The sequence below is a fragment of the Phodopus roborovskii genome, unplaced genomic scaffold (assembly GCF_943737965.1).
Source record: "Phodopus roborovskii unplaced genomic scaffold, PHOROB, whole genome shotgun sequence".
NCBI classification, from domain to species: Eukaryota; Metazoa; Chordata; class Mammalia; order Rodentia; family Cricetidae; genus Phodopus; species Phodopus roborovskii.
This window is the reverse complement of record NW_026126515.1, coordinates 4,041,569-4,065,880: the sequence shown is the minus strand read 5'-3', so window position 1 is coordinate 4,065,880 and position 24,312 is coordinate 4,041,569. Positions and strand designations below refer to the sequence as shown.

Sequence of the window (24,312 nt, the reverse complement as noted above, 5' to 3'; positions counted from 1 at the left end):
TGTGCTGGTTTGAACGAGAACAGCACCCATAGGCTACTATGTTTGAACACTTGGTCCCCAGTTAGTGGAACTGTTTGGGAAGGATTAGGAGGTGTGGCCTTGTTGGGGGAGGTGTCACTGGGGGTGGGCTTTGAAGTTTCAAAAGCCCAGGCCTTTACCCAGGTAGTGCTCTCTCTTCTCTGTCTCCCCTACCTCATAAACACTGCCTCCTGCTTGCAGATCTGATATAAGTCTCATCTTAATCCAGCGACATGGCTGCCCTTCCTGACATCATGCTCTCTGCCATGATGAGACTTTGAGCAAGCCCCTAATCAAATGCTGTCTTTTATAAATTGCCTTGATCATGGTATCTCTTTGTAGCAACAGAGAAATAGCTAGATACTGAGGAAGTATAGACAGTTGATGGCTTCTGGGGGAGGCAGAGTCCGTTTTCTCCAAGGGTGTGTGTGGTCCCTGATGGTGCACCATACTCCACTGGATTATCTCACATCACAAAATCCACAGGGCACACAAACTGAACTTGCTATGTTCTTTAAAAAAAAAAAATTAAAAAAGAGGACATGAAGTTTAAGGGGAGGAATCTGAGAGGAGCTGGGGTAGGAAAAGGAGGACTATGTGTGAAATTTTCAAAGGCTAAAATTATACTAAAGAAAATTACCAAACCCAGGTCCCAGAAATACAATAACTCATGCCTAGCATTGCCCACGGATCAACCCACAACAGGTCTATAGTCAGTATGCACAGCAGTGACCTACTGTTCCAGACAGTGAATGATTACAGTTTACCAAGCCGTCAGGAAGGACTTCTCAGCGCTCAAGTAGTCAGTGGTAAGATAGTTTCCTGGGTACTTAGGATTAATTACACTTTCATTTCCTTCTTTTTACTCCAAAGTGACAATACTGCCTGGATGCATCCACAGAGACAAGTCCTTCTGTCACCCAAGTGCAAGCATGGACTGATGGTAAAAACAATCCAGAGGGTTTCAAACAGCAGCTGTGACTGACAAATTAGATACCCGAGTCCATAATTAATCACAGCATTTCGCCACAACTTAGCAATTAAAATGCTATCTGCTGAGGGCACAGGACCAAGTTATCTGTCCTCATCAGTATACATATCGAACAGGACTCTTCCAGAATGATGTAAAAACAATTTTCTAAACCAACACAAGGTTACAGAGTGACCGTCAGCTTCTGCACAGGCTACGTTCCCCTCCTTTCACGCTTTCCTACTGTGTGCTCTGTGAGGCGCTGCTGCTCGCCCCAACCTCAGCCCATCAGCTATTCAGCCAGGAAATCTTGCTTTCATGAGCCTCCTACAAAGCTCGCTTGGAAGGAGCCAGAATGCTCAGACACAGCTGTGAGCATTCACAGCAGGGCAAACACCAAGGGTGCCTCTTGACAAGAAATCAACTTTACATCTAAGGGCGATTCCGGAGAAAGAAAAAAAAAAAAAAAAAAAAAAGTAATTGTAGGCAGGACCAACCACTTAACTTGTGGGACCTAGCATATCCCAAATTTCCAAAGACAACATCAGAGCATGGACTTGTTGGCTGAAGTGTAGGGCCTGTGTAACTGCACAGGGGCCTGAAGCTGACCTCTACTCCAGTGAATGTGACTGAAGCCCATTCATTACATTAACACAAACTCATTTTGCTAATTTCTGTTGAGTGGTAGTGGGTTTTACTTATTCAGCATGCTGGCTGAGAGGTAGGCTTTGGAGTTAGAAGGTTCAATGCCAATCTCAGCTTCACAGATAGCCATCTGTGACTCTGTGCAACCTCTCTTTGTCATTGTGTGCCCTTACCCACAGAGAGGATTAAACACAACCCATTGGGCTAATGAGGGGATTAACCAAGAAGATGCAAGCAGAGACCCAAGGCTGGTGAACTCAATGGTCAGCTACAGATCTCAGGTGATACCCAGGTAAGATGTGAGGGTCAGAAGGGAAGCAGAGGGTGCCTGAGGCCCATTACCAGTCAGGTCTAGTTGGGAACGCCAAGAGAAAGGAAGCTTAGATGAAGAAATACACTTGATGTGGGTCGGAAGCTGGGTCAGTCACAACAGTCAGAAGGGCCATGTACATGTGTAAGTGACAGAGGCTGCTGACCATGATGGCATGTTGGACTGGGGCACCGGAAACCACAAGGGGAAGCACATACCACCTGACAGTTCTTCCCAAATCCAGCTGACCTGAATTTTACAACCACATTTTAAGCCCATTTAATTTGCCAGGACAGATTCTGTAGCATTTCCCATGATTTCTGCTGGTGCTCAGGCCACCAGGGCTATCTTCAGCATTGCAGACAACCTGATTAACCAGGACCCTGCCAGTCAAGACTACATCTCATTCCTGGGAACACACTAGCCCCAACACATGGTTACTGAGGTAAGGTGGAGGACAGGTTCACCAGCTACACCTCACAGTGCCCAGTTTGCACAACCTGCATCCCAGATGTTCTGGTTTCCAGGCAGAACACCTAATACCACAGGTGGCTGTCAGGGAGGAAGGAGTTTGGGGCAGTTCCGGATCCTGGTCCTGGCAGCACACTGGAGCATTTGCCCGTCATTGCCGGGGACTATCCTGGAGAACACATAAAGTGGGCTGGGAAGCTTGCCAAGCCCATGCTGCTGTGTCATTTCCGGAATGCCTGAATAACAATCATCCCTGGAATAGCATCTAACACCGTGGAGCTAGGAATCACATCAAGTCCGGTTCCACAGCAGATGCCAGGACACCCTAGCTCCCATGGAGCGGTGTGGAAGAGAGCTTGTGTCCAGCCAGAGCTTGTGAGCCACACCCAGCCTCTGCTCTTCTACTTTATCTTGAAGACAAGCCCAACAACAGAACTCAAGTTCAATCATATAAGAGATTCAGTCAAGAGCTTGTACTTCATGTGAATCGAAATACAAACTTAGACAAGTTTTTTTTTTTTTTAAATCAGGATATATGTTAAAATAAGAGTCTTCTAAATGGAACAAACAATAGCCAAAGCAGTTATATTCAAATGCAGCTTTAATGCCACACTTTTAGCACACCAAAAAGCATTTTCTATTTTCTTTATCATTTGATTTTTTAAATAAAAGACCCTTTTGTTTTCTCCCAAATTAATGTATATTCTGTTATTCACTGAGAACTCATTAGACATCACAGTGTGTGTTGGTTCTTACACTATAATGATGAATAAGACAGGCTAAATTGGAACCTTAGACAAATAGGATTAAGATAAATATAACAAATTCTGTGAGCAAATCTGATGATCTCAACATTCCCAAAGGGAGCAATTAAGGTAGAGACAGGAAAAGAAAGTTTTAGAGAAATTCAAAGTGAATTTTCAGAAGGTGGACAGGAACCAAGTGTGAGAAATGGAAGGGGCCAGGAGGGGCTTGACTGCACTGAGCAGGGCATGACACTTTCAGGGAACAGAGTCCAGTGTCAGAGTTCAGTGTCACTTACAGGTCAGAGGTGGGAATGAAGGCTGGGGAGGGAGAGAAGGGGGTGGTCAGGGAGACAGGGAGAGGGAAATGGCAAGGCCCAGGTGACTTTCAGGGATGTCATCAACCAAGCTAGGGAGACAGACTTGGTCTTGAGGATCTGTGGGAGCATGGCTCCATTTCTATCACATGACTGCTGGCAGAAGGCTGCTCCTCACAATTGGAGGCTTTTGACAACAATTTAGACTTTTAAAAAGTAGCATGAAGTATGAGCTCCAGAGCTAAGCAGGAAGAAGCTTAAAAGTAAAGGAAAATGCAAGGCCCGAGGAGACGGCTCAACAATGAAGTGCCTGCTTCATAAGCATGAGAGCGGGAGTTCAGTCCCCAGCATCCACAGAGCAGTTAGGTGTGGCTGGGCCTGCTGGTAAGGCAGCGACGCAGCATCATAGGGCCGATGGCCAGCCAGTCTAAAGCCGAGGCAGTGACAGCCAGGCTCAGCCAGAGACCCCAGCTCCAAAAGACAGGTGGCAGGAGGCAAGTGAGGTGACTCAGGGCGATGGCGCTTGCTGCCCTATGATGCAAACGTGACAACCTGAAACTCACCAGGTGACAGTGTTTGCTGCCCAGTAGGCAAACCTGACAACCTGATTCGGATTCTCAGGTCGAAGGAGAAAGCCAACCCTACAAAACTGTCCTCTGACTTCCCTCCTGGCCTCACAAATTCTCTCTCTCTCTCTGGGAACTCAAAAGAAGATGGAGATTATCTTGGAGCAGGTTACTGGATGAGGGCAGAAGTAAGTGAGAATGGAAGGACGTTGGACCGACTCCAACTTCTAGGTCAGGTTGTCATACTGGAGTACAGGACACACTGTACCGTACCTCATCAAAGTGGGTATGAGTGAAGGGTAAGTCAGTTTGGAAAAGGAAGCCAAGACAAAAACTGAAGTCCCTAAAGTGGATGTCAATGGAGAGATTGCTACACAGCCTTAGGTTAAAGAAAGGATGAGGAAGGGGAAACCTGAAGGATGAGGAAGCAGGGGCAAAAAGTCAACGATTAAAAACAAAATAGATTAGGTTTAGGAAAATGAGTGTACTCTTAGCTTCAATGACTACAACTAAGTACCCCAAACAGGCTATTTACAAGAAAAAGCTTTGAGTTCACAGTTCTGGGGTTCAAAATTCTAGGACTGAACCCATTATTTAAGTCTCTTGTGAGTGAGGCATAGGATGGCAGCCTGGGAGTTGGAGAGAATGCTCACATTCTAGAGCACGAAACAGAAGGAGTAGGAATAGGGAGGGTACCACAAATCCTTCAGGGCGGTGCTCCACGACCTAAGGTTCTCACTGGGTCCCACATATTAAGGTTCAGGGTATCTCCCAACGATACCACCTGGGGACCTATCCTTTGCACATGGACCTTTGCGGGGGGGGGGGGGGGGGGGGGGGGACACACACCCAAACCATAGTGACAAGGACACATTTTATGAGGGAGTGGGAAATGTTGACTAACAAGCTAGGGCTGAGCAGTGTTCAATGGCTTTGAGAACATGGATGGCAGCATGGACTTGGCCAGAGGGGCCCCAGCAAAGCTCCACATTCTGTGATGCAAAGAGCCTTGTGACTACTGGAGCACAAGGGATGCAGGCAGAGAGTGCAATGTATCCCTGGCCCAGTGCCATCCAATCCAGACAGTAAAGGTTTGTGGTAATTTTACTTAACAAGCAGAATGGAAAACTCTTTCATATACTAAGATGACTGGTACTTATCCAAGTCCTTGAAATGATCAGATTTTGAGTATAGTGACTCAGATCTAGAGAACTATGACTGTTCCCCTGGTATGCTTAAATTTGGCAATGTAGTAAGTCTAGTGCACTACGGGAGTTGTTTTTACTCCAGTCCCACCCTTAAACTCTAGATAAACCTGACACCCAAACCACAGTTGTATCATGTTGCTTATTCTTGCTAAATAAATATTACTTTGTTAACAGAGACACCCCACAAACACTATAACATTCTGTAATCAGATGGACACCTGGGGAGCATAAAATTCTCAAATTCAAACCAAACAGATCAGACCTCAAATGGCAAACACGATACGGCCTCTAAGGTGTTGGTTTCTCCCAACAATGTACAAAGAGCCCTATGCAGTTGAAAAATTCTTGCTAAGAATCCTAAATACCAACATATGTTATTGTTACATAGACTATGGCCTTAAGTATTAAAAGAAAATAATCCATCCCATAAATTAAAAAAAAAAAAAAAAAGACCTTTGGGCCTGGGGTTCTGCAAACCCCGCAATAGAGAGTGGGTTTCTGTAAGCAATAAATGACTATTTTTATCCAAAAAAAAAGGACTGTGCTGGAGTCAAGCAAGGCAGGCAGGCTTGTGCTGTGTGGGAGAGGACACTAGCAATTGCTGCTGGTTTACACCGCAGGAGAACTGGATTCTCCACAGCTAAACACCACTTTCTGGGGCAAAGGAATGGAGTCAAATGTTTGTAAAGATGGCTCAAGATTCGGAATCAAAGCTTTAGTGTGGACTTCACATGCCTCACCTTAAAGGTCCACATCACACTCAAGTGACCTAACTACAAATGTAACTGGCCTGAGGGTCGACAGGATAAGACTTGACAACAATGCTTTACAACAGAAGACTACTATACACTTTAAACTGGAGATGGCCAAACATCCCTACAGTCGGAAAATGTGGGGATATCACAAGACATCCTAGAACCTGGGATTCTAGAAAGGTTCTCAGAGAGCTCCCTACCCGTTATGAAGCCAGAAGAGGCAGCAAGCAGGGTTCAATAGCCCCCAAACCAATGATAGCCTCACTTCTGTCCCTCCTACCCCTACACTCCAAAGAAGCATAGGTCCCTTCTGTGGTCATTGGAGATGTACTTTCCTTTGGGAGGACGAGAGACAGGCAGTAAGCTCAGGTACATGAAGACAAGCCCTAGAATCTTTGTCCAAGTTACTATTTGGCCAACCTGATATAAGCTAAAGTTAAATGGCAATAGGGATCTCAATTGAGAAAATGCCTCTACCAAACTGTGGTGCTACCCCCAGGCAGGTGGTCCTGAGTTCTAGAATGAAAGCATGCTGAGCAAGCCATGAGGAGCAAGCCAGTGAGCAGCACCACTCCATAGCCTCTGCTTCAGCTCCTGCCTCCAGGTCCCTGCCCTATCTTCCCTCAGGGATGAACTGGGTCCTGAGAGTTCTATGATGAAATCAACCCTTTCATCCCCAAGTTACTCTTGGGCATAGTGTTTGTCACAGCAATAGAACCTGACTAAGCCAGTGCAGAAGTAGCCACAAACAGCACTTCTACCTCCTCATGTCAGTTTGCTGAACTCTTACACGCTTAGGCTTCTGCTGCAGATTAGATTCAACATGGAACAGAACACATTCCACTATTTTATTATATGGAATACTACAAAAGGAAACAACAAATGAGTTCACCTGTGAAAGCCTCTGGATTGTTCTGTGGGAGAAGAAAATGGGGCTGGCAGGAGAAAGAGGGCCCTTTAAACAATGACTTCCCAGGTTCATCTTTCAAAACAAGAGCCAAACCATGAATTACATTAACACACACCCCAGGAAGAGCCAAGTTTGCAGTGAGTAAAACAAAGAATTTATTCTGAGATCTCTTGGAGGCTTTTCCTTCTCAGAGATAAGGAAAACAAGAGGTATCCAGATGGGGTGGAGTGGCTCTGAGTGAGGAGCCTTTTACTGGGATAAACAGCAAGCTCCTGGACACAAACCTCCAGGAGACAATGAAGGATTTTAGAAAGACCACCTTTGTGTGTGTACTTTTACAAACCATTTCTATGTGGTACTCTAGGATCCCAGGATGGCTAAGTGATGATGTTACACAAGCTCAAAGCTAGACTATCTGCAGGACTCCACAGAGAGGCCTCCACTTTCAAGTGCCCCTGAAGTAGATGGATGACTAGAACACAGTCAATGGCACCCTGTCCTTGCTGGAGAAGACCCAGAACACAGTCAATGGCACCCTGTCCTTGCTGGAGAAGGCCCAGAACACTGTTCACAGCACCATGTCTTTGCTGGAGAAGGCTCCATCACAAGGACTCTTCTACCCACCACAGCTCTGGAACACAGATCACACACCAGCTCCAGAGGCTTCCACAGAAACACCAGTGTGAGCAAGATGAGCAGAAGTGAGAAGAAAATGGCTGTGAATGGGAAGAAAAGAAACTTCTAGCAAGTAACACAGACAGAAACTACCTCAACTGGCATCATCACCTACAGAACAAGAACTTAAAACTTTAGACCCAATTGTTACTTACATCTGAAAGAACTTGACGAAGTAGTTTAATGCTGGGCTGAGGCCCCAGTCTGAGGTGGTTCTGCTCACAGAACGATGGCTGAATACTATGGCTGCTCACCAAAGCAGACTCGCTGCTTTCTATGAGGGTCTACTCTGCCTTTCAGTTTGACTAGAGCTGGCTCCTCACATTCCAGAACCTCCATCCTCATCCCTTTTGCTTATTTACCTCAGAGTTAAATTACCGTCTTAGCCCTTCCCCATGTGCCGCCTTCTCCCCGCTTTCTTCTACCTTCCGAGGCATGGGAAATCTACTGTACTATTTGAGTCTTCTGATGATGGGAATGAAAATGGCCACCAGAGGACAATAGGGAATGGCACTCTTAGGAGGTGTGGCCTTGTTGGAGGAAGTGTGTCACTGGGATTGGGCTTTGAGGTTTCAGAAGCTCAAACCAGGCCCAGTGTTGCTTTGCCTTACTGTTGCCTACTGCTCCAGATGTAGGACTCTTGGCTCCTTCCCCAGTACGTCTGCCTGCATGCTTCCATCCTTCGCACCACGACGATAAAAGACTGAACCTCTGAACTGTGAGCCAGCCCCAATGAAATGTTTTCCTTTATAAGAGTTACCATGGTCATGGTATCTCTTCACAGCCCTAGGACACTGACTTAGACAAATTTTCCTCTCAAAATCTTTTTCAAATAAAATGACAGCACAGCTATCCAACCAAAACCTAGCATTCTATTCCTTCTATCTTATAAGTTGTCTCAAGCAATGAAGACTGTTGAAGATAATACCGCTACTGTCACTTCAAGAATTTAAGTTATCTAAGTTTTAATCCCACTGGCCACTACATACAAGGTAATGATTTCTGTTGATAATCATGTATTAATTAAAGAACAAAGCACATACAAATCCCACTGCAGGTGGCTGGATACTCTACTGGGAAAGCTCCATGCTTTGGAAGACTCTCATGGGCATTCCATGTTATTTCTGAGAAACACAGGAAAGCCCAGAGCAGCCTTGGAGAGAGCACTTACCTCCTTTCCAGTGGGCGCCCATCACTGGAGATGCTGCGAGGGATGTTGCCAGCTCTTTCTGGAGGGGGCATTTTCCCGTCTCCCTTCCCGGCATTCAGCCGTGATGTCATGGGACTCTGCAGCTGGGATGGGACCTGGGGTGAGTGAGCACCCTTGCTGGCATTCCGCTGCCATTTGTTGTTATTCCTGAAGGGAAACTTGAATTCATAGGAAACACCTTCATTCATCTTGTACTCCATCACTGGCATGCGGTAGGTTTCTGAGCAACTCCTATAGAGAGAAAGACCAGGAAAAAACACAGTGACTACTGCCTCATCATGTTGGTGGAGACACACTGATAATCATTAACATTCTTGAGGCTTCTTTCAATCTTTGGGTCTTTCAATTTTCCTCTCCCAACCTAGGACCCCAGAAGAATCACACAAGTATTTTCTATTAGCCAGTCCCAAGTGTGGAGCCTGAGATGAGGAGTCCATGAAAACACACAGCGCCCAGGTCAGCTGGGAGCCTGGAGAACTAAGGAGAGAAGGACAGCTGGAAGGCCCTGGGAACAGGCAGCTCAGGGCAGACAACAAGCAGCTCTGCCAAGTTCGCTGGGAACTGCAACTGGGGATCTAAAGGGAGGGCAGCTCCAAATGAGTTGGGATCCCAAGAGCCAAAAAATTAAGCCGGGAAAGATCCCAGCGCCCAACCAGAGAGCCAAATTTAGCTTAGGAGGGAGAAAACCAATTACAGAAATGCAACAATTATTAAATCCCTCGGGAAGACCAAGCACAATCTGAAACCAGACTTCATTCCCCCCTCCCCCCAAAGGAAGGAAGGCATCTCCCTTCCTCAGTGACATCAATGGCCAGCAGCGTAAGTCCTGTCACTTCTGCTACCTGAAACCTCAGTCTTCAGGAAGCCTGGGACCCATGCTCCATTCTTTATATCAAAGCAACAGGAGCAGATTCTGTCTGTCATTAACCAGGTGGACAAATTCTATCCCCACTACAGTATTAACCTGTGCACTGGCATTTCACCATTGAATAGAATGGTTTCTCTTTGTACAGGACTGCATGGACTGGGAATCAGGAGGGGAGAGCTGGAAGGGAGTGTGAACACAACAGCTGTGAAGAGTCTCTCATGAGGAACATTGGAGGTAATGTAGAGTGATGTAGAGTGAGCCCAAGGCAAGCAGGGTGAGCTGCATGGATGAGCCATGGTTGGAACTTTAATTTTAGAAAGAAAACAAATCTGGTGTAATTGATTTAAGAGGCTTTGTTTTACCCCAAATGTCCCAAATTGTATCATTTTAACATAGTTATCACTGAGAAATTACTGAGATATTTTATGTTCTTCTAAAGCGCATGCAGTTTGAAGGAAACCAAACTGTGGCCACCTGCCTTTCCTACTGCTTTCATGGCAAGGGAATACCTCATTGGCTTTATGCTCTCCTATCCATTTCTGAGAAACCTAAGAATGACAGAACAGTGGATAGTGCCATGTGCAAAGCCTCACACAAAGCCTCCTGTGGTCTCCTCAAATAAAATGTGGTGGTGAATAAATATAAGTGTAAGGCAGACTATGGGAAGCAGGACCGGTGCTAATTTAGCCACACGACAGCAACTCCATGATGGGGGTGCTATATTGCACTACCCTGGAATTATGGGTGAGCACAGAGGCCCAGAGAGCTCTGCATAACCCAGAGGAGGCAGACCAGGCCCTAACAACCCATAGCATCAGCAGCATACCTGCTGGCTCATCTTACTTTAGTTTCTAACTAGAGGATAACACTCTAATTCCCCAAATATCCTCATCCATATGAATGCATCTCACTCAAGGACAGTCAATGACAAAAAGGGACAGCCAGCATCTTTTGTAAACCAATGGAAGCTGTCAGCAGGCATTACCGTTTCAGGGCTGAATGTGACCAAAGGGCCAACTGAAACCTAATTTTAAAAAAGCCTAATGTTTGTGAACAGCTTGGTCCCTGGAAGCTGTGACTTTGGCTCCAGAGAAACACACAACTCCTTTCAGTGGGAGCTCATCTAGAGGTTGAGGTTTGGAGCAGATGAGTTCTAGCTCAAAGGCAGCATGCTCTCTCTCACTTTCAAAGCAAGAAAACACTTTGCAACCCATCCCTATTTAAAAGATAATTTGACTCTCTGAAATCCCCAGCAAGAAAAATAATAGTACTAAAGATAATTTTGTCTTTTTATATAACTGTTTTTAGCTGTTGAATGGCTTCTGATTGCAGAGTAGCACCCTGCAAAATAAAAGCTGCACCACCAGAGGCGCCTCATCCAACCGGCTAGCCAGCTATCTCTCTTGTCAAGCGGACGAGTTGGAGTCCGCGGGACTCCACTGGAGATGTGACAGAGGTGAGGGGCCTTTTCCCCAGTGGGAGTGAGGGTGGATGATGACACTTAGGAAGGACATCTGACGGGCCCTCAGAACTGCCCCCACCGTGCCGTCCTCTTGGCTGTCTGGTTACTCTGCGGGCAGTACCACAGCTTCCACCGTCTCACCATTGTATTAAAAGATGAAGGACCCTGAGGGAAATGACAAAAGCCCTTCAGGCACAGAGCAGACGCTCAGAAACTTCATTTTATGTCCCTTCTCTCATCAAACTGCAGTTTGGAAGCAGCTCATGGGGGGTCTGCCTGTTTTCTAATAAAGGGCCCTGAATTTTATGTGTTAAACATAGCTTCCATTTTCAAAATGATTGTGCACATTCACTCAAGGTCTGCCTGACATGTGGTCGCCATGTGGCTGCCCATGATGCTTTCAAGGCGGCTGCAAGAAGCAAACAGCAGTGGGTAGGGAGCTTTCAGGAGGCCTGTCCTATGTCACCTGGAGCCGCCTAAAGGGAAGGAAGGCTGACAAAGGGGAGAAGAGTGACTAGTCAAAGAGCGGTAATTAGTTGCTAGGAAAACAGCAGTGGGAGTGTGAAGTGCGGGGGAGAAGAGACTGCAGCAAGGTGTTAATGCTTCAACTGTTCCCTTTGAGGCCGCTTCGCTTCGCGCTTCGCTTCCGCAGAAGTGAGCAGCTTCTCATCTCCCAAGGCATCTGCACGGTGCACAATTTCCCACCTGCACACAGGGGCGGGGAGGGCTACAGCTTAGCATTTAGCCTTCACCCAGCTTCCTGGCTCAGCACCTGACAGCGTGTGGGCAGCAGTGTGAGCTTCAAGAGGATGGTGTGTGTGTCTCCCAGTGGAAGACACATGTGGCTCCTTCACTCAGGAGTGTGGGAGTCACCTGCACTGATTTCAGAACATGCTGTCCCATCTGGCCCAACTCCGTCCTTACAGATGTCACAGTGGTAGCTTCAAAGATGCCAGGGGAAGGAGTGACACCACGAACCAGGAACTGCACATATTTACCAGAACACCCATGACTTATACTAGCGACAGCATGAGGGTCTGTGCCAACCTAGAGAGCAGCACTCTGACCTCTGAAGCTCCTTGGTTGCTTTTTCTGTAAGATTATCATGTATTATGTATGTATGCATGCATGTATGTACATACGTACATACCATGGGGTATGCCACCTTGCATGTAGGTCAAGGTGGGATCTTTTCCATCATCTGAGACCCAGGGATCAACCTCAGGTCATCAGACTAGGTGGGAAGTGATTTGACTCACTGAGCCACCACACTGGCCCTATGTGTTTTCTTAAAAACATGCATAGTTGTCATAAGATTGCTAAAAAAAAATGTATTAATTCATGTAACAGTGTTTGTTGGTGTTTTGTTTGTTTGCCCCCCTCCCCCCCTAAAGGCCTGGAGCATTGAAGTAAAAATTCAGCCAATGAACTGGATGGATCAGGCAGCTGTTCCTGGTCCTCCCTCTAGGATAAGGCTATAGGCAAACGACTAAAAAATCAAATGTAAGGCTGACTCATCAAAAGCCCGTTCCTGGCCCCACAGATGCTGCCAGGAAAGAGCCTGGAAGTGGAGCTCAGCTGTCCAGGTCCAGGCAGAAGGGCTTAAAACAACAGTTTGAGCTTTAGGTAGCAATGGGAGCGAGGACAGTATGATCATCATGGGACTTGAAAGGACACATCTGACAGGCCAAGATGTGATGTGCTCCGCTGACGGCTGGAGCAAGATGCTGAAGATAGATAGGTGTTACAGACATCCTGTCTGGAGCGGCAACTTTATTAGTCCGGTGATGCAAATCCTACACTGGCACCAGTCAGTCAATGGAGCTGTGTCCTTGTTTGACTTTCCATGTAGGAATGGTCAGCCTCACAAAAGAGGTCAATTTCTCTCTGGCCGCTCTGCCTATCGAGGCATGTTTTATGTGGCACAGCACCCCTGACCTCAGCTGCCAACTCAGACCTACCTCCGTGGGGTGCAGTCGTCATGCGGAGGGATGATGACGACTTTCACTGTGACGGATGTTCTCAAGAGATCAATCATCTGCTCATGGCTCAGGGTGGCCACCGCCACCTTGCAGATCTCCACCAGGCGGCTGCCCTGCCTCAGACCTGCTTGCCAGGCATAGCCGTAGGGCTCTACATCTGCCACGATGCCCTCATAGTTGACATGGAAGCCAAGCTGTCCTAGCCCGTTTCTTCGCAGAGTCATTTCCACCGATTCACAGCCTTTTGAAACAAACTAGACAAGGGAATGGGAGATGCTGGAGTTAAGAACTGTAGACTCAGAATTGGAAAAATGCTGCCTTGGGTTAGCCTATAACAAGCTGAAGGGTGGGCTACTCACTTCCCTTCACTAGTCTCCTCTATTCAGTAGGCAAAAGCAACACACTGGCTGAAGGGCTCGATGGCTTTCCTAAACTTACAGGGAAACCTCACAGAGATCCACAGAGTTGGCATTGAGGAGAACCTATACTCTGCATTCAACTATCCATTTAAAAAAAATCCAAGGAGGCAGATATGCAAGCAGCTTTCTCAGCATCTACAGCAAGAGCAGTCAGCAGTGCAGTGAGATCTGGTCATGAGCAGGTGAGTTTCCAACACAAACTCCCAGCCAATGTGCCCTCTCTCCTGATGCTGCTACTCTTTACAACAAATGATGCACAGTGTTGCTTCACATATCATTATGGGAATTGCTAGAGTAGCCAATAATGCCACACAAGGTTATGGCCTGGCTTTGGTGTTCCAGAAACTTTAGGAATGAGAATTGAAACCAAAAAAAAAGGGCAAGTCTCACCTGCAGCCTTTTGACAATTTCTTTAATATCTTCACTACTAATGAAGCTCTCCACCGAAACACACTCTCCTCGCTCATAGAAGATTTTGAGGCTGGTGTCGCTGGATGTCCACCCTATCACATCTCTGCAGGAACAATTGAAAGCCACACTCCGTGCTTCTTGATCGATGAGGACGATGAACTCATTGGAGATCCCGAGGAGGCAGTCGAATTCCATGGCCTTGTTGTAGTCTTTGGCCCGGACTGCCCATACAATGGCCCCCATGCTACTGAGCTCCGCTCCCGGATAAGGCTTAGACTTTTCCTTTTTCTTGGAGGCCAGAGAAATGAATGGAAATTTGCCAGAAGGGTCAATAGGTGTGTTGGTGACATTCTTTTCTGCCAGATCTTTCAGGTATTCCTGGCGGGTCCTTGTTGCCATGGCCCGGAACTTTTCTGACTTATGAGCAGCATTTTCTGCATTAATCACTTTGGCCAAAAGGAAGTCCCTGAACACGTTTGACTTGGGGAAAGTGACCCCTTTAGGGATGGGAGGTCCAAACGAAGGCACATCTCTGGACCTGGTGACGGCCACACTGAGAGACGAAGCAGAGAACAAAGATGAAATGTGTGTCAGTACGTCTGTCTTCTATTACAACATGGGGATAGAATGTGCTGTTACGAAGGGCTGGGGGGTGGAGCTCAGTAAGAAAGCACCAGTGTAGTAAGTACACGCAAGGCTCTGGATTTGATCCCCAGTACTAAGGAGAGGGGAGAAGCATACACTAAAGGCAAAACGACTTCTCATTTTGTACAAGAAAGAACACAAATGTCTGCTAAACAAATGAACTTTTTCATTCGGGCTTTAGCGAACGAGAATCTTTTCTAGGCAGACCCTTTCTATCCAAAAACTTAGAAGTTAAAACTTCACTTCTTTAGCAGATGGGAGACTAACCACAACATCATCGTGGGGCTGGGGGCTTACTTTAATGTTCCACATAAGAGAATAAAAGCTACTTTAAATACCTACAGTGGAGGTATTTACCTAATTCCAGTGGAGGATGTCATAATCACACAACCTTTCAGACAGAAAGTCTGTCAGAACACAAATGTGTCCTCCACTTGAGACAGGATGGCTGGAGGCAAGACACAGTTCACCAGGGAAGAGCCAGGAGATACATAGCATGAGAAATGAGTGATTTCTCATTTCGATTTCTAATAATAAAGCAAATAGTATCTGTTGGTCCATGTGTGAGGCATCATGAGACCAGATTAAAAGCATAACGTTAAAATAAAATCATCAATAGTAACTGTGATTTTTAGAGAATTGCCACAGTATTTGAAATTCCTGTTTTCAACTGAGCTATTCTTTGACCCAAATGTTCTGCGTTTGGTCTGTGATTCTTAAGGAACTCATTTCCCTTTCCCTGTTTGTTTAAGTCAGACTGACCTTAGAAACTTGTTCCTATCACTTCCTTTGCATACACAGAGCCAAAATTAGGCTCCTGAAAAATGGCCATAAACACCTATGCTGAGCTTCTAATTTTATTCTCAAAAAGAAAAATACTAAATTTCCCTGACAGCAAAAGTTGGGTAGAAATAGAGAGGCTATATGCATATATCAATTTTCAAGATCACATGGTAACCTCAGCCAAGCTCGACAGGGCTAAAAAGGATGATCCCACTTTCCGTGTGACTTAAAAGTGAGTCAGCCATGACACCATGCACGGTAAAATGTTTTCTCAGAATTGTCAAGAGAAAGGATACACCTGAGCACGTGCTTTCAAAGTGAACTGAAGACTTCTACCTCACACTTTCTTTACTTTAAAGACTTGTCAGAGTCGCACCTACAACACCAGCACTCGAGGCTATCCTGAGGTGCACAGTGAGTTTCAGAACAGCTACAAAATAGGACTGTCTCAGCCTCCACAGGTGGGGTAGGAAGCCTCGCTTTCAGATATTCAGCTACTTTTAGAAAAGAGTTCTGTATCTCATAGAACTTGAATAGATAAATCTACAAGTGGAGATTTTATACTTTATCGTTTGGTGAAACGGAAAAGCTACACTGTCAGGAGATACCTTGGACAGGATCTGTGATTTTCACAAGTTTATCTTTAAAAAACACTTCTAGTCTCACTTCAGGACAAAGGGAGGTGTCAGCCAATACCCGTGTTCTAACTGCAGAAGTGAAGCCTCATACTCCCCTGTGCATGCATTGGGGTCTAATTACACACTACTACAAAGGCAATTTTTCTTGTCAATGTGAACTGTCTGGCTTGAATGCTGACAGCTGTGTAATTTTAATTTGATCATGTTAGCTCCCCCCACTCCTTCTGAAGCAGAGCAGAAAAGTGCTGAAATCCAGGTTTGGTAGATTTTTCTACAAGGAATCCTGTGAGGATCCAGAAATGTTTAATATCTTTCATTTTAAAATCGGCAATTTCTGTTCTTGCTAATTTCACTCAGAGCATTCTTCCTCAGGAAACAGCTGTGCTTTTCTTTAACTAAGGAGAGGTGCCTCGCTCAGCAGGGGTGTGGTCGTGAGCATGTCTACTTGCCCCTAAGCCCACAAGAGAATATAGATCTATTTATTAAGTGATAGAACTTTAGACAAACATCACTGGCAACCCACCACTAATTAGAAGCTTCTAGAGGGAACTGTGAGGGAGAGAACTGAGTCTTTACTGTGTAATTATCTGTGATTCACCACAGATGGGAGTAAGTGATACAGACAGTAATCAGGTCTGCATTATTAGAAACAGAATCCTCAAGGAGGCGGTGAGGAAGATGGTAGCCTAGAAAGGACCTTTCAAACAGTTTTGTCTTAGACCCTAACTTTCACAGTCCTACAAGGTTAAGAGGCTTCACTGCCACACATGCCACAGATGCTAAACTCACCGTACTAAGGCCTTATTAAGCTAATTAAAATACTTTGCCTCAATTCAAAAAGAAGTTTGTCTAGAATTTCTAAATATAGGTACCTAAGATTACCTACAAATGGTTCTTGCTTTTTTAAAAGGTGGGTTCCACGGGGTCTCTTGTGAGCCACACTTACAGCACTGTATCTTGGCAATGATCTACCCTTTTTAAGCCTGCTCACCTGGCAGCAGGGGTCAATGGGCCCCGCCACCCAGGGGGTATGAGGACAAACAGACCTTAGATTCTGAAGCAATCAGGGAAGGCCGACACTGGAAGGGGCTTTACTGGGGCCCCTCACACTTCCATAAAATTGTGAGCCTCACCTCAAACTGGACTTCAATTTTACTTTCCACCAAGTGAAATGTGTGTTCATTTTAATCTCCCCAATGTCCTTGAAAACAACAGGGAGACCCAGTGTTTATCTCCAGGCACAGGCAGTACAAATCCTTCTCTTTACAAAAAACCACCATGATCTACACTGCTGGTGGAGAGTGCCAGGGCTGAAGTCAAGCTCTAAGTGTCAATGCCAGAGCCCTGTCCACTCCACCCTCACCTCCAGACTTACCCTTCTCTCTCTTTGGTACCTACTAAATGGGATCATCTACACACATCTCCTGACCTAAGAGACCGCCACAGGCTGTGTCTATGTGACCTGGATGGACCATGAAACATTCTCTGGCATCAAAAACCTTGAATGAAGCACTACAACTTGGTACACAGGGGCAATCTGATAAACAGCTAAATGGACGTCTTACTGCAAACAGAGTAAGACATTAGAACTTTAGAACCAAGCATGTGGTGTGTACCTGAAATCCCAGCACTTGGGCAAAAGGAGGATCAGGGGTTTGGGGTCATCTTTGGCTACATAGGAGTTCAAGGCTACAATGGGCTACATGACTCTACCTTAAAGGGGTGGGGGTGGGTTGGGGGCAGTGAGATGACTCAGTGGGTAAAGGCACTTAATACCAAGCTGGGTTATCCGAGTTTAATTCACAGGACCCCACATCGGGGAAGGATATAAATTGTCCTCTGACTTTTACACATTTGCCCTGGCACAGTCTCCCCAACAATTCAGCAAATACATAAGTAAATGTTAAAAAAAAAAAAAAAAAAAAAAAAAAAAACCTACAACATCAACAACAACAAAAACCCAACTAAAACTAAAACTAAAAGAACAAAAGCAAAAAGAAGAAACTTCAACTTTGGAAGCGTAATGTAAATAGCAATAAACGACTGATTTCAACCTGAAAGGGAAAGAAACTTGGTTGTGCAAACTTGGAGACTCTGGAAACTGAGACAGGAGGATTCTGAGTTCAAGGCCAGCCTCAGCTACAGAGTAAATTCACAACCAGCTTTTACAACTTAGGTTCATCTCTGAATAAAAATGAAAAGAGGGGCTTTGGGAGCCTTGGGTTACTGTTCAGACATGGCCAAGTCCAAGAACCACACCACACAACCAGTCCCTCAAATGGCACAGACTTGGCGCCAAGAAACCTCGGACACAGAGAATCTCTCAAGGGATCGACCTCAGGTCCCTGAGGAGCACACACTCTGTCTAGAAGCATAAGAAAGGCCTGAAGAAGAGGCAGGCAAACAACCTGAAGGCCATGAGTACACGAGCAGAGGCCACCAAGGCCCTTGTGAAGCCCAAGGTGGTTAAAACCCTGCTGCAAACTCGGCTGTTCTCTTCTCATGGCTCGCTCCAAGCTCGGGAAGCAGATGAGAAGCTACATGGCCAATGGTCGTAGGCTCTGCCAACCAAAGGCAGAGGAGGCCTCAGCTCCAGCTCAGGCTCCTAAAGGTGCCCAGACTCCTGTTGAAGGCCCCAAAGAAAAGATTTCTATCTGCCAATGTGAAGACAGATGGACTGGTATGACACACCTACACACTATTTGCACACAATCATCACGCTCTGATGTTTTTACAAATAAACTTGGGGCAAGATCTGTTTAAAAATAAATAAAAAGAGGCCTAGGGATGCTGCTCAGGGGTACACTGCTTGCACAGCATTAAGGCTCAGTTCAGGATGGCAGGAACAACAGAAATAAAGAAGGTAACAGAGCACACCCAGAGGTAGAGGTGGCCCCTCCTCAAGCTAAGCCAGAAGAAACAATGTAGGGCTGACTTTGCAAGCAGCAGACCCAGGTCCAGGGCACAACAACCTCCCATGCAACTCCTCTATCCGGAAGCTGTGGGATTCCAACAGTGCTTACTTCCCAGCAATGCTCAAAAGCTCAACATACTAAGTCTTGTCTTGAGGACCAAGGGTGAAATTCAAGAGTCTGCTGTGAGTTCTCTGTTGGAGAGAGCAGGGTACCAGGGACCAGACTCACTAAAGGTTCTGCAGCTCTGGGGGGCAGGCAGGGTGCCCTCCCAGAGGAAAGCAAAGCCAGGTTCATTAAGTGAGCAGGTCATAAGTTTACAGTAAAAAAGGGAGGTCACTAAGGAAATGTTCTCTCTGATTTCTTTTGGTGAGATTAGAAACTGACATTTCCTCTTGGATTTAAAATGGCTACAAATTCACACAAAAGAATGATGTGTTAGGCTTTCAGGCATGGCTGTCAGTTAGGAAATGCATGCAGGCCCATGTCATGTTATGAACAAGGATGTCCTATTCCGAGTACGGACTCCCATGAGCATCACAGGGCTAGGTTAAAAAGATAGGCTCCCATGGGCTGGAGAGATGGTTCAGCAGTTAAGAACACTGGCTGCTCTTCAAGAGGAATCCAGGTTCAATTCCCAGCACCCACATGGCAACCTCTGCTGGTACCAGGTGCACACATGGCACACAGATATAAATGTAATCAAAACACTCATACACAAAAACGTGTAATTAAAAATGAAACAATGAGCTCCTTATGCAGGTATTACAAAGAGTAACAGAAAAATCACCACTTTCCAGTATTTTATGTGTCTGTGTGTGACATGAAGGAAAGGGAATGGCTGAAGGCAGCCAGGACACCTGCCCTTAGTGCTGTCCATGGTGGCTAATAGTTGAGGGCATTAGAAACATGGCTAATATGAATGAAGACCATTAAATCAGATTTAAAATTTAGTTAATATAAAATTTGAAAACTGATACTCAATCCAGATAAAGCTTTTACAAAATATTCTGGAACAATCTGGGTTTGTGACTATATTCTTCAATTGTAAGAGTTACAAATTTCTAAAGAAGATCAAGTCATTCAGTGAAAATTTAGTATTCTACCCAAGCTGTGGGCTAGCTAAAAGGTATTCAATTTAGTTCAAAAAGAGGTCACAAGTAGCTGGACATAGAGGTATATGCCTTTAATCCCATTAATCCCAAAACATAGGAGGTATAGGCAGGTGGATCTCTGTGAGTTCAAGGCTAGCATGATACACAATGAGTTTGAAAGTTATACAGTGAGACGTTATCTCTGAATCAATAACAGAAGGCTGGGGGCACAATCAATATAAATATTTTAAATTATAGTTTATTATGGAGAAATAATAATACTTTTATTTATTTAGTAAATAAAGCACTGAGTCAAAAATAGTGTCAAAATTACTTTCACCAATTATTTATTTTAAAAATTCTAGCTATTTAGTGAAAAAAAGAGGCCATGAATTTGAAGGAGTGCAGGGAAGGATATGCAGGAGGGTTTGAAGGGAGGAGAGAAAAAGAAACATAATTAAATTACAATCTAAAATTTAAAATCTGGTATTAAAAAGCCTAAAACTAGTATGTGCCCTGCACCGTTTCTATTGGGACAATACTGATCTAGACAGACTTAAAAGAAAAAAGTTTCCTTTAAAATGTGTTGTGTGGCAGTCCACTGGCCACACTTCCCAGTGCTATTCAATATGAAATCCTTTGCACAGATCCAGTAGACAGCACGTGGGAAATGCTCGGGGCATTTAAAACAGCTACAACCATTGTCTAATAGAACACAGAAAAGCCTTTAAGAGGATGCTTAGAAATGTTAGAGTAAAGGGCTTTTTTAAGAGCAACAATTTTTTAAAAATGAACTTCTATTTATTATGAACACTCTTGTCTGTTCTTGCCATGCCAAAAGAAATATATAATTAGCATTATGAGTAATTAGCTAGTTGGTGACCAGATGGCATGGATGAAGGACGGCACCTCAGGAGGAGGTGCAAATGGAGACGGCAGGTGTCTAACCAACAAGCCTGGGAGTGCCAACACCACCAGTTACATCATCATGTGAATTCAGCCAACTGCACACACAATGCAGAGATAAAAAATGAAAGTAACGGACTGCCCACCATACTCCGGAGAGCAGAGCTGGGGGAGGGGGACCCTGTGCACAGCCATCGCCTGCCACCCATTCAGCCACTGCCGCTCAGTGCCTACCTGTAACAAACACTCTCGGTGCAGGGGTTGTGAGCCCGGACAATGACAAAAACATGCTGAAAGTGAGATCGGATGTTTTTCGGGCTAAACGGTTGTGCTCCAGGCTCTTGGAAAACTATTGTCACAATGTCATTTCCAATGTGCCGCTTCCTCAGGAGCTACAAGAAAACAAGCAAGCACCAACATAAATGCCAGCACTTGAAGACACCCTCCACTATTCCATATACAAAAGACATCCATTCCACACCAGCGTGTACAGGCCTTTTTTAGCCTGTCTTAGCATTTTCTCCAAGGAGGAACTGGGAAATGAATGTTCTAAAATTTGTACAAAGGATACAGCCATTCAAACAGAGCTAACTAATATCTGGCATGTCCAAGTCCTCAGTTTCTATAGCAACAGCTGTGTTCCATTTTCAGATGAGAAACTTGCCATTGGGGAAGATTTTTAGAGATGAGGAATGGCTGAAGTAATTACAACACAACCACGTCATAGTTTCCTTTACAGAAAATGTGGCAAGGGTGATTCCTGATAGATGGTTTGTGCCCCCAAAAGTTGGGAATATGGAAATTAGTACTATCCCACAAGTAGTGACAAGTTAAAGGCAGGTTAGATTTCAGGTCAACAGCTTCCTTCACTACAGAGAGCTGCTTCAGACCATCTTTTGACTCATGCTATACACACTCTGCCATGATGTCAAAGTCAGGATCCTAACGCCAGTCCAATGCCCTCTGAGTGGGCTTCTAAGAGAGTGTGATTATCATTATTGTATGTAAGTGAGTTTTGTGCTTCTCACCCTTGCTTTATGGAAGTTCTTCAAAGACCAAAACAATTAAACATGGCATCAATTAACTATGACACACACAAACCTGAACTCATACAACTTATTTTTCCTATAATGCCAATTCTCTTAATTCTGTAGTATAAAATCCATGTTTCTGCAAGGTCAGAAGTGAATGGACCAGTTGCAATAGGTATGGAAGGAGAGACTGTCCACTCCTGGCTTCTTCTCAATTTCAGTCTGGTACTATTTATTTTGAAATCCTTTCCCAAACTGTAACTGCCAATATTGTCCAAACAGTACTGCTAGTTTCCATTTCCCTCTATGAAAGTCTGTCACATCCTTGTTTCTTCATTTTTCATTCTCACAGTCTGGCTAGGTGTTGCACCTCTGATCTCTGCAGGACTAGATGTATTTGTGCTTGGCATTATTGATTCTATTCCTTGCCATTTCTAGAAGGAGAAAGAACATGGCTCTGGACCCCCGACACCTTCCCTGACATTTCTCCCTGTTGTGTTCCATTCCCCTTGGCACTTTCCTGTTTTAAGCACTGGCCTCTTGAGAAGGTCCTCACCCCCTCGTGCAGATCCTTTGCAACCCTGCAGAGTCATCCAATCACTGCGATTTCAACTTCTCTTCAGACTGCATGAAAACCTCAATCCCCAGTGTGAAAAGCAAATGATTAATGCACAAAGCTATCCAGCTGGCGGTTACCCTGGAATCTAAGTCTCTTCATTTGTTTTCGGCTCACTTGCTATTCCTTGCTTCCAGAGAGCACAGAGCTTCCTGCTGCTGTGACAGGTGCAACACTAAATTCCGGTGGCAGATATTATAAACCTGCCACTTAGGCTTCTGGGGGAAATGCAGTAAGTGGAAACACAGAAGACAGGGCATGTCTTACCTGTTGCTTATTGTTAGGTGTATACGGCAGCATGGTGGAGACATGGAACATAATTTCATAGTCTTTGTAGGTTGTGTACAGAGAGTGGGTCCCAGTGGAGTCAGCTACATTAAAAAAAATAATAATAACACATGACTGATGACTACAAGAGCAGGCAAAGAAGCCACTTAAGAGGACAACCTTGAAAAATGATACAGAAAGTAAAGACATAGCTAAGGCCGATGACAGGTGGTTTTACTCATTTTTAAATCCCAATTCTCTTGTGCAATCCTATGAAGTCTATAGATTGGATACTTTCTCAGAATGGATGTTCTTCTCTTGGAATATTTGTGAATGCATAAACTAAACTATTCACACACACACACACACACACACACACACACACACACACAAAAAAAAAAAGAACTGGGGCTAGAGACATACATAGCTCAGCAGATAAGGGGCTTGACCCACAATGAGAGGATCCCCTGTGGTGGCCTGCTGTAATTCTGGCACTCAGGACAAGGAGACTGGAAATCACCAGAGAAATAGAGCAGCAAGCTCTGGGGTCAATTCAAGACCCAGATTTAGTATATAAAGTGGAGAATGAGCAAGGAGAACACCTAATATCAACCTCTGACCTCCACACTCACATATATTCATGTTCAGGCACATCCGCATCCACCCACACATGTGCGCGCGCGTGTCTGTGTATGTGTGTATGTATGTATTTAGGTATGTATAAATATACATGACAAAATTAAAAAGCTATCAAATATTTTAAATATGCTATTGCCAGGAATAATGGTGCACAATTGTAATCCTTGTACTCAAGAGGCTGAGACAGGGACAACACAAGTTCATGGCCACTCTGGGCTACATGGGTATTACAAAGTGGAGCAGTCAAATGTCTGTTTTCTGTTGGCAATAAAACCAGGTAACTGGTTCTTTATGTTTAAAATCGAAGGAAATGCTAAATTCAATCTAGGGTCAGTAAAAATAAACAAAAGATTTTTCATTCACCTTCACAGAGATTAAGAACCTATTTCTTAAAATTTCCAAATCATTCAAGAGTACTACGGGACATACACTGGAGAGCAAGGTTGTAGGAGTGCTTTCAAAATTTAAAGGTTTGAAAGCATGCTGTATTCTCATTTCTCCTAAGGAAGAACCACCTCTATCTAATGCCTAAACACAAATGACTTTCCAATCAGTATGCCTACAAACACCTAAAATCAGAGAAAAATACATCCGGCTGGAAGGGCTGCTGGACTCATGGGTTGCCCAGAGAACCTAAGAGCATCACTCTGGGTACACTGCAGCCACCAACCATAATTTTGAGAACTAAAAGACTTGACTGCACTTTAGTGAATGGTGCCTATTGTGTCTTAGCAAATGAAATAACAAGACAAAGTCACTGGCATGCATAAGAGGCAGCAGTTCTCAAAATCAGCATGCAAGCATTAGTCGGACAGCCACTTCAAAAGCAAAATCCCAGGCC

The 24,312-nt window shown here is 44.9% G+C and overlaps 1 protein-coding gene across 9 annotated transcripts in view; it reads right to left on the bottom strand.

The window, feature by feature from the left end:
• Sipa1l1 (signal induced proliferation associated 1 like 1) overlaps positions 1-24,312 on the bottom strand; it is a 272,998-nt gene that overhangs the window by 43,689 nt on the left and 204,997 nt on the right. For all 9 annotated transcript variants that reach the window (XM_051196264.1, XM_051196272.1, XM_051196273.1 and 6 more), the window contains 5 exons: positions 22,833-22,936; positions 21,153-21,310; positions 13,920-14,493; positions 13,090-13,364; positions 8,760-9,029 (listed from right to left, as the gene is read on the bottom strand). In XM_051196264.1, the coding sequence (XP_051052221.1) occupies positions 8,760-9,029; positions 13,090-13,364; positions 13,920-14,493; positions 21,153-21,310; positions 22,833-22,936 (1,381 nt within the window). The remainder of the gene's footprint in view (positions 1-8,759; positions 9,030-13,089; positions 13,365-13,919; positions 14,494-21,152; positions 21,311-22,832; positions 22,937-24,312) is intronic.